The sequence below is a fragment of the Chlorocebus sabaeus genome, chromosome 6 (assembly GCF_047675955.1).
Source record: "Chlorocebus sabaeus isolate Y175 chromosome 6, mChlSab1.0.hap1, whole genome shotgun sequence".
NCBI lineage: Eukaryota > Metazoa > Chordata > Mammalia > Primates > Cercopithecidae > Chlorocebus > Chlorocebus sabaeus.
In genome coordinates, this window is record NC_132909.1 from 18,470,030 (window position 1) to 18,480,214 (window position 10,185).

The following is a 10,185-nucleotide window of genomic DNA, read 5'->3' on the forward strand; positions in this document are numbered from 1 at the left end:
GCCTCTTCCCCCCAGAGCTGCGTTTTCTGTCACGTGATCGCCAAATGGGCGGGCACTGTTGCGTGTAATACCCCGTGATATGGGAAAAGCAGTGTGCGGGGGCCGCCATTTTCCGGGAGTGGGAGGTGTACCTTACTTCCTGACTCCCTTCCCTTTTCCACCGGTTATCACGGCGCCCACCGGCCTCTCATCTCTGAGTCTTCTCCAACCCACAGACGTTTTTGTTGCTCTGGTTCCGGGACCTTCTCCACAACTAGGCCATTTTTCCTGCCAGGTGTCTATTTTGACCTCTTGACCTCTGACTCAAAGGTCAGCCCAAAGGTTCCAAACTCGGGCCTGGGATGTGAGGGGGTAGTGAACCTAAGTTCTCCGAATCTTTAGCCCTGGGCTCCTAAGTCGCACCCTTAAGGCACCTCACTTTAGGTCTGAGCCTTCATATCCCAAACTTACTCATGTGTTTCCACATCTAGCCCCAAAGAATGAGTTAACTCCTACTAACTGTCCACCTAAGACTCCCGAGGTAACCCAACCGGTACCACAGATCCGGTTCCGGATTTAAGGACCCCACCCTGTTAACTGTCAGGTGCCTTATGACTTGAGTCACCCTCACAATTCCTGCTCCCATGGTTTCAAATATTAGCTGTGGTCCTGTCACACCCACTGCTCAGCCCCCAGATTCTGGAATTCAGCTCGTAAATTTTTAAAATTTCCATCCCTGAGACCGTTCTCTGTTGGAGGATCCTTCTCTCCCCACTTTCTGAACCTCTCAGCCCCTCCTGTAGACCCCAAAATGACTTCTCCATGCTCTCCTCCCCTAAAGCCACCAATCCCTCCTCCAAGAACCCCTGTACCCCAAGCCAGCAGCATTCCATCTCCTCCTCTACCCCCAAGTCCCCTGGACTTTTTAGCTATACCGTCCCCTCCCTGGAGTCAGCAGACCGCTGTTCCCCCGCCGCCCCCACTGCCTCCTCCACCCGCTGCCATGGGGCCTGCTCCCCCTCATGTCTTCGGCCTGGAGAAGAGCCAGCTCCTGAAGGAGGCTTTGGAGAAGGCTGGCCCGGTCCCCAAGGGCAGAGAAGATGTGAAGAGGCTCCTGAAACTGCACAAGGACCGGTAGGGTCTCCATGCCCCACCCACCACCCAGGCTCTGCCCTAGTCGCTTCTCCACAGATCACTTCAGCCATTTCCTTTTTTTGGGGGGGGGGGGGGGGCGGTTCCCGTGTCCTCACGATCAAACAGCCTGACTACTTAGGTCCCCCGCCTAGATCCCGTCCATGGTGGTGTGCCTCCAGCAATGAAGAAAGCTGTCCTCACAAGTGCCCAGTCCATGCTGGGTGCGTTGGCTCATGCCTGTAATCCCAGCACTTTGGGAGGCCGAGGCAGGTGGATCACCTGAGATCAGAGACCTGCCTGACCAATATGGTGAAACCCCATCTCTACTAAAAATACAAAAATTAGCCGGGTGTGGTGTCATGCGACTGTAGTCCCAGCTACTTGGGAGACTGAGGCAGGAGAATCGCTTGAACCCCGGAGGCAGAGGTTGCAGTGAGCCAAGCTTGTGCCACTGCACTCCAGCCTGGAAGACAGAGCGATACTCTGTCTCAAAAAAAAAAAAGCAAGTGCCCAGATTAGTGGGGGAAACAGATCCCTCCACCCCTCCAGACAGTGACAACCCAGAGTGGACAGGGCTGTCATGACGAAGCCCAGAGGGGTGTATGACCCAGGCTGGGGAGTCAGGGGGAGCTTCTTGGAGAAGGGGAACCCTGAGTGCTGTTGAGCAAGTCGTGCAAATGCTGTGTGATGAGAGTAACCAGCTGTGCAGGGGCCTGGAGTGAAATGAGGACATGTTCTATTCAAGGAACTGCAAATATATCCTTAACTTGCCGGGAAAAGTGGCAAACATGAGGCTGTGAAAGCGGCAGAGCCAGCCCACGCAGGACAGAGCGGGCTCTGCGAAGGGACTGGGACTTTCCTGAGGGCATGGGGGAGCCCTGGAGAGGCTCTGTGCAGGGAAGGAGGCGTCCTGTGGAAGTGGTACTTAGGAGCCTTGAGAAAACTGGGACATCCAGGGACCCAGGTGGTAGGGGAAAGGAGAGCGCCAGACCTGGGCTGGGGCTGTGAGGCTGAGGTTTAATGATTGCCTGGCTGAAAAGAGGGGGAAAAGACTTGCCCAGACTCACATTGGAACTCTAAGATCTCTAGACACGTTTTTTTTTTTTTTTTTTTAAATGGGGTTTCTCTCTTTCATCCAGGCTGGAGTGAACTGGCGTCATCTCAGCTGACTGCAGCCTCCGCCTGCCCGCCCCCCTTCTCCCCGTTCAAGCTATTCTCCTGCTTCAGCCTCCCTAGTAGCTAGGATTACAGGTGCCCACCACCATGCCCAGCTAATTTTTGTATTTTTAGTAGAAACAGGGTTTGTCATGTTGGCCAGGCTGGTCTCGAACTCCCAACCTCAGGTGATCCACCTGCCTCAGCCTCCCAAAGTGCTGAGATTACAGGCGTGAGCTACCGCACCCAGCCTGCGGACACATTTATAATCTTCCCTAAATGCCCACACTGAGATGAGGCAAATTTAATACAAATTATAGCCACCCTTTACTGAGTGCCTACCCTATGTCAGGCGCTGTTCCAAATGTTTAAATATTAATTTATTGAATCCTCTCAACAACCCCATGAGGTAGAAACTGTTTTTGTCTCATATTCCTGATGAGAAAACTGAGGCTCATAGAAGTGAAGCCCTTTAGCTATAGTGCAAAAGAGAGAAAGAGTCCAACCTGAACTCTGGTGGCAGGGCTCCAGGCTGTTTGTTTGTTTGTTTGTTTGTTTGTTTTGGGGACAGGATCTTGCTCTGTTGCCCAGGATGGAATGCAGTAGCTGTATCACAACTCACTGCAACCTCAACCTCCCAGGCTCAAGTGATCCTCCCATCTCAGTCTCCAAAATATCTGGGACCACAGGTATGCACCACCATCCCCGGCTAATTTTTTGTACATATATATATTTTTTGTAGATACAGAGTCTCGCTGTGTTGCCCAGGCTGGGTCTTGAATTCTTGGGCCCAAGCGATCTTCTTATCTTGGCCTCCCAAAGTGCTAGAAGTACAGGCGTGAGCCACCGCACCCAGCCTGGCTCCATGCTTATTTTTTTTATTTATTTAGAGACGGAGTTTCGCTCTTGTTGCCCAGGCTGGAGTGCAGTGGCGTGATCTTGGCTCACTGCAACCTCTGCCTCCCGGGTTCAAGTGATTCTCCTGCCTCGGCCTCCTGAGTAGCTGGGATTGCAGGCACCCGCCACCATGCCTGGCTAATTTTTTGTGTTTTTAGTAGAGAAGGGGTGTCGTCATGTTGGCCAGGCTGGTCTCAAACTCCTGACCTCAGGTGATCCACCTGCTTCGGCCTCCCAAAGTGCTGGGATTACAGGCATGAGCCGCCACGCCCATCCTCCATGCTTTTAATCATACTTATGTGGTATCATCTTTCATCGGGAGGGTACCCTAAACTGGGAACCATGAGCTCTGAGTCTGTACCACCCCCACAACCGAACCGAACCTTGCCCTCTTACCAGCCTTGGGATAGGAATAATAAGCATGGGCCGGACACAGTGGCTTACATCTCTAATCCCAGCACTTTGGGAGGCCAAGGCAGGCAGATCACCTGAGGCCAGGAGTTCGAGACTAGCCTGGCCAACATTGCAAAACCCCATCTCTACTAAAAATACAAAAATTAGCCAGACATGGTGGCACACACCTGTAATCCTAGCTACTCGGGAGGCTGAAGCAGGAGAATTGCTTGAACCTGGGAGGTGGAGGTGGCGGTGACCCAAGATCACACCACTGTACTCCAGCCCGGGTGACAGAGCAAGACTCCATCTCAAAAAAAAAAAGGAGGCCAGGCACGGTGGCTCATGCCTGTAATCCTGGCACTTCGGGAGGCTGAGGCGGGTGGATCACCTGAGGTCAGCAGTTTGAGACCAGCCTGACCAACATGAAGAAACCCCATGTCTACTAAAAATACAAAAAATGGCCAGGTGCGGTGGCTCACGCCTGTAATCCCAGCACTTTGGGAGGCTGAGGTGGGCAGATCATGAAATCAGGAGATCGAGACCATCCTGGCTAACACGGTGAAACCCCATCTCTACTAAAAATACAAAAAATTGGCCGGGCGTGGTGGCTCAAGCCTGTAATCCCAGCACTTTGGGAGGCCGAGACGGGTGGATCACGAGGTCAGGAGATCGAGACCATCCTGGCTAACACAGTGAAACCCCGTCTCTACTAAAAAAATACAAAAAACTAGCCGGGCGAGGTGGCGGGCGCCTGTAGCCCCAGCTAGTCGGGAGGCTGAGGCGGGAGAATGGCGTAAACCCAGGAGGCGGAGCTTGCAGTGAGCTGAGATCCGGCCACTGCACTCCAGCCTGGGCGACAGAGCGAGACTCCGTCTCAAAAAAAAAAAAAAATACAAAAAATTAGCCGGGCATGGTGGTGGGCGCCTATAGTCCCAGCTATTCAGGAGGCTGAGGCAGGAGAATGGCGTGAACCCAGGAGGCAGAGCTTGCAGTGAGCCAAGATCGGACCACTGCACTCCAGTCGTCTCAAAAAAAAAAAAAACACACAGAAAAAGTACAAAAAATTAGCGGGGTATGGTGGTGCATGCCTATAATCCCAACTACTCGGGAGGCTGAGGCACGAGAATCGCTTGAACCCAGGAGGTGGAGGTTGTGGTAAGCCGAGATCACGCCATTGCACTCCAGCTGGAGCAACAAAAGGGAAACCCTGTCTTAAAAAAAAAAAAAAGGAATGAATCCCCCAGGGCCAAACTATCGGAGTGGCCTACCCCAGGGTACAAAGATTCACTATCAAGGTGATGTCTTAGGCCTTAAGCATGTTGTTACCTGGTTTTATTCAAAGTTTAGTTAAGGGATTTTTACTGTTGAACAGCCCAAGAAACAGACTTGAAGGGAAAAACAAATCACAGAGTTTGGAGCCTGGGCAACATAGCATGACCTCATCTCTACTAAAAATAAAAAGAGTCAGGCATGGTGGTTCACGCCTGTAATCCCAGCACTTTGGGAGGCCAAGGTGGGTGGATAACCTGAGGTCAGAAGTTCGAGACCAGCCTGGCCAACATGGTGAAACCCCATTTCTTCTAAAAATACAAAATTAGCTGGGCGTTGTGGCATGCACATGTAAGCCCAGCTACTTGGGAGGCTGAGGCAGGAGAATCGCTTGAACCCAGAAGGCAGTGAGCTGAGATTGCGCTGTTGCACTCCAGTCTGGGCAAAACGAGCAAAACCCTGTCTCAAAAAAATAAAATAAAATAAAATAAAAAGAACTAGCTGGACGTGGTGGTACATGCCTATACTCCCAGCTACTCAGGAGGCCGAGGCAGGAGGAATCACTTGACCCTGGGAGGTCAAGGCTGCAGTGAGTTTTGATTGCATCATTGCATTCCATCCCGGGCAACAGTGCAAGAAAAAAAGAGTTGGAGATGGAGATACCACTTTGAGAAATTTCCTCAGATACACCTGGTTGCAAAGTGGTGCCCTTTACTCCTCACCCTTCAATAACAGAGAGAGAGCAGGGCGCAGGCAAGCAGAAGGACCATTCCCATGAACCAGATGAGGAAACTGAAGCTTAGGAAGGGGAAGTCAGTGACTGAACCAGGAGCCTCCTTCAGCCTTAGGACAGCCAGGCCTGTGTTCCCTTCATCGTCCCTGGATACCCCACTCCCAGCCAGACCTCAAGGTCGGGGGTGCTTCAGAGCTGGCTCCCTGGTGACTGAGTGCGGCTCTGCTTCAGGTTCCGAGGTGACCTGCGGTGGATCCTCTTCTGTGCAGACCTGCCATCCCTCATCCAAGAAGGCCCTCAGTATGTGCCCTGATGCGGGACCCCCCCCAGCCCCTTTGCTGCCCTTACTCTGCCCTTGCTGGGTTTCTTAAGGACTGATCTGGAAAAGAGGAGTGGATTGTCCCTGCCGGGAGGAGGAGGAAAGGAAAGGGGGAACTTTCCACTCGGGTTTCTGGGTATCTGCATAGTAAACATAGTTGGAACATCCGAGGAATGAACGAATGAACCTGGTCCAACTCCACCTTGGCTCCTCCTCCCAGGAAGCTCAGGTGACCTCTCCCCACCCTTCTACCCCCAGCCCTTCAGCCTTGGGCTCTCCCCTGGAGGGGAGTCAGGTCTCCCTCGCTGGCCTGGGAGAGGGGAGGGGAACTCCTCCAGGGCAGCAAACCTGTTCCCCAACTCCAGCTTCCAGGTAAGGAGGCTGTGACATAGGATTGACAGGCTGGGCCTCTCTGTCCCCAGATGCGGGCTGGTGGCCTTGTGGATGGCAGGTACTCTCCTGTCGCCCCCCAGTGGTGTCCCCCTGGAGAGACTCGTGCAGGTGGCCATGGAAAGAGGCTACACGGCCCAGGGAGAGATGTTCTCAGGTGAGCTGGGGGACTGCGTGCTCCATCACCTCTTCATGAGGCTGGGACCGGAGAGGCTGGGTGGGGTGCTGGCAGCCGTGTGTCAGGGTGTCTTGTTCCATTCTTCGGGCCCTTCCCACTGCCCAGTAGAGCAGAGAGGTTACAAGATGGACTCGAGCTGGCTGCACGGGTTGCATACCCAGCTCTGCCACCTCTTCGCTGTGGCCATGGACAAGCCCCTGACGCTTTTAGTGCCTCATTTTCTTCATTTGTACCAATGGGTGGAAGGTCATGGTGAGGGTCGGAAGCATCGCCCACTGTGAACCCTGGGCATGGTGCTGGGCACACGCAACAAGCCCCCTCTGTGTGCTGTCACCATGCAGTGGCCGATATGGGCAGCCTGGCCCAGGAGGTGCTGGGCTGCCAGGCCAAGCTGCTCTCTGGCGGCCTGGGCAGTCCCAACAGAGACCTCGTCCTGCGGCACCTGGTCACTGGACATCCCCTGCTCATCCCGTATCCCAGGGCCTTGGAGGGAGGAGGACAGGGGTGGTGAAGGGTGGGTCCCAGGGCCACGCTATCGTTTTTACCTTAATGCCAGCACCAGCTACGACGAAGACTTCAACCATGAGCCATGTCAGAGGAAGGGCCACAAGGCCCACTGGGCGGTGAGCGCAGGTGGGTTCCCCCTCCTTTGTCTGCACCCCTCATCCTGGGTCTCCCTGGCCTCCATGAACCCTCCTGACATTCTCACTCCTTGTGCTGGTGTCTTCCCAGCCAGGCTGGGCACTTAGCATAGCACCGGGCAGGCTGGGCCCCAGGTGTCCGCCAGTTGGAGCTTCTACAAACGGAAGCTCAGAGCATGGATTTCAGGATCAGAACATCTGCGCTCCAGGCCTGGCGCAGCCTCTTCTAGGCTCTGTGACTCTGGGCAGGTATCATCGCCTCTCTGGGCCGTTCCTTTCCCCATCTGGAAATCAGGGGTAACAGTAGCACCCTCCTCATAAAGCTGCCTTGTAGGCATAGCACGCAGCACTCAGAACAGGGCTTGCAGACGCAGTGGCTCACGCCTGTAATCCCAACAGTTCGGGAGGCCGAGGCGGGTGGATCACTTGAGGTCAGGAGTTTGAGACCAACCTGGCCAACATGGTGATACCCTGTTTCTACTAAAACTATAAAAATTAGCCGGGCGTGGTGGTGTGTGTCTGAAATCCCAGCTACTTGGGAGGCTAAAGCAGGAAAATCGCTTGGATGTGGGAGGTGGAGGTTGCAGTGAGCTGAGATGGCGCTACTGCACTCTAGCCTGGGTGACAGAGCAAGACTCCGTCTCAAAAAAAAAAAAAAAAAAAGAACAGGGCTTGGCATGTGACACGTCTCTGTAAGCATTACCAGCACCGTCTTCATCATTCCCCCGCCTGAAAGAAGACCAGGTTGGTCCGCATCAGGAGGTCCGGGGGAGGCTCCATTCAGCTTCTTCATGGCTGTGTGGTCTTGACAGCTCCTCTTGGATCCTCTTCCCTAGACAGCTGGAGATGACCGGGTGACGGCATTTGCTCCATCTCATGCTGCCTCCCCACCTCCCCCGTGCTATCAGGCCAGGGGAGGCAAGACTTAAAACGCCTACAGCTTTGGAGCCGGATGCTGTGGTGGGACCAAATCCCAACCCACTGGTCACCAGTAACGTCACTGTAACCTAGGAATGGCAGCTGCACCCACCCTGGAGGGATGGGAGGGGGCGGAACTTAGCCCTAGCACCTGGTCCTGGCTCAGTCACTGCCACTCACCACTTTCTCCTCTCCCCCAGGGGTCCTGCTGGGTGTTCGGGCTGTGCCCAGTCTCGGCTACACTGAGGACCCTGAGCTGCCGGGTCTGTTCCACCCAGTGCTGGGCACGCCCTGCCAGCCACCATCCCTGCCGGAGGAGGGCTCCCCGGGAGCTGTCTACCTGCTGTCCAAGCAGGGCAAGAGTTGGCACTATCAGCTGTGGGACTACGATCAAGTCCGGGACAGCAACCTGCAGCTGACGGACTTCTCACCCTCGCGGGCCACTGACGGCCGGGTGTACGTGGTGCCCGTGGGTGGGGTGCGGGCTGGCCTCTGTGGCCAGGCCCTGCTCCTCACACCGCAAGACTACAGTCATTAGCTGGGGCTGCGGTCCCAGGCTGTAGCCTAGCTCAATCACCATTTCAAGTGTGCCCCCACTTCTCCCTCTGTGTGATGGCCCCAAGGTTTAAGCTGGGTCTCAAGGGCCTCCAGCCCAGGGATCCTTCATCAGGGCCACCCCTACTCCATCTCTCCCAGGCCTGGGCATCGTCCCAACCCCAGGCCCACCCCCTGCAGTATTGAGCACCAGCTGGTCCCTCTAGGGAGAGACTGACGACAGCGCAGACCCTGCGGCCTGCCTCTCCCATCTGAATGTTGCATCCGTCCGTTTCTTACTAGGGACCGCCTCTGTCACCTCACGAGACATCTAAGGAGCCTGGGCCCTCTGCTGCTCACAGGACAGGGACACTGAACTGCGCCAGCCTCAGCTCACCCCCCTTAGCCCAGGCTCTTCCTCACACTTGCCACCTACCAGTCATACTGACCTTTCAGATCCCTGAAGTGTTGTTCAAATCCCCGGAGCATTGAGGCCCACCCCAACCCTCTGCTGAGGATCATTCCGTAACTTCTCCATCGAGGCTCAGGTATCACTACCTCAGGGAAGAGTCCCCAGCCCCAGTCAAGACACCCCCTGCCCCCGGAACCTCATATCTTCACAGTTTTAAAGCCCATCTGGGAGCAGTTACCTGTGCCAGCCCCTCTACCTGTGTTAACAGGTCTGACAACCTTGTAAGGGGGGTGCTAGATGGACCCAATTTGACAGATGGCAAGACAGGCCTGGAGAAGTGGAATCGCTGGCCTGAGGTCACATGACTAGCACGTGGCAGGGTCAGGATTCAAGCTAGGTAGTTAGTGTCTCTCAGCCAGGCTGTCTCCTGGCTCCCTGAACATTATGGTGCTGACCACAGACTTTCCTATCCACCCATATAAACATCTAGTGAGTGTGTGTGATTACTAGCTTTGTGAATACCTGACCCCTCCACTCTGAAGTAGGAGGAACAGGCCTGTCTGGATCACTTCTCTGTCCCTAACTGAGCCTGTGTCATTTAGGGAAACTGTACAGAGCAGTATTGCCTTTTTTTTTTTTTTCTGAGATGGAGTCTCATTCTGTCATCCAGGCTGGAGTGCAGTGGCGTGATCTCGGCTCACTCCAGCCTCCACTTCCCAGGTTCAAGTGATTCTCCTGCCTCAGCCCCCCAAGTAGCTGGGATTATAGGCATGCAACACCATGCCTCGCTAACTTTTTGTATTTTTAGTAGAGACAGGGCTTTGCCATGTTGGCCAGGCTGGTCTCGAACTCCTGACCTCAACTGATCTACCCGCCTTGGCCTCCCAAAGTGCTGGGATTACAGGTGTAAGCCACTGCGCCAGGCCACAGTGCAATATTTCTAACCAGTGATCAGGGTAAAGAGGATACGTGTCCACCATCCCAGCCCTGAGCAGCCTGCCTGTGCATCCCCCATCCCAGCCAGGGCTTGGAGCAGCCTTGGGCACTACTGTGTCCCCTGCATTGTAACACATCCAGGCACAAGAATAGCCGCCCAGTGAGTGCCAAGTGAGTGAAACAGCCTGCTCGGAGCCTGCCTCTTTCCCAAACTGCTCATTATCCTGTTACCCCACCCAGCCCAAGTGCCCAAATACACTCCAGATGCAAAATAAAAAGCTCTACAACATTGGC

General features: G+C 54.6%; 1 protein-coding gene across 4 annotated transcripts; it reads left to right on the forward strand.

Annotated features, from left to right (window-relative positions):
- The first annotated feature begins 58 nt into the window (after positions 1–58).
- Positions 59–10,183, forward strand: ACTMAP (actin maturation protease). 4 transcript variants are annotated; one of them, XM_073016431.1, is made up of 6 exons: positions 59–1,113; positions 5,795–5,863; positions 6,305–6,429; positions 6,792–6,921; positions 7,013–7,083; positions 7,187–7,767. In XM_073016431.1, the coding sequence occupies exons 1-6, from the start codon at positions 791–793 to the stop codon at positions 7,390–7,392; spliced, it is 924 nt and encodes a 307-aa protein (XP_072872532.1). In that variant the 5' UTR covers positions 59–790; the 3' UTR covers positions 7,393–7,767. The 4 variants fall into 4 exon arrangements, with proteins under 4 accessions (XP_072872532.1, XP_072872533.1, XP_007995059.2 ...); XM_007996868.3 differs by lacking the exon at positions 7,187–7,767 and adding an exon at positions 8,210–10,183 and having other exon boundaries at positions 61–1,113; XM_073016432.1 differs by lacking the exon at positions 6,792–6,921 and having other exon boundaries at positions 60–1,113; positions 7,007–7,083; positions 7,187–7,206.
- The last annotated feature ends 2 nt before the right edge of the window (positions 10,184–10,185 follow it).

Bases quoted from the DNA above. Each gene is read 5' to 3' on its own strand.
- ACTMAP (XM_007996868.3), top strand. From the start codon at position 791: ATGACTTCTCCATGCTCTCCTCCCCTAAAGCCACCAATCCCTCCTCCA. The intron at 1,114-5,794 runs GTAGGGTCTCCA...GCTCTGCTTCAG, and splicing joins CTGAAACTGCACAAGGACCG to GTTCCGAGGTGACCTGCGGT. The intron at 6,922-7,012 runs GTATCCCAGGGC...TGCCAGCACCAG, and splicing joins GGACATCCCCTGCTCATCCC to CTACGACGAAGACTTCAACC.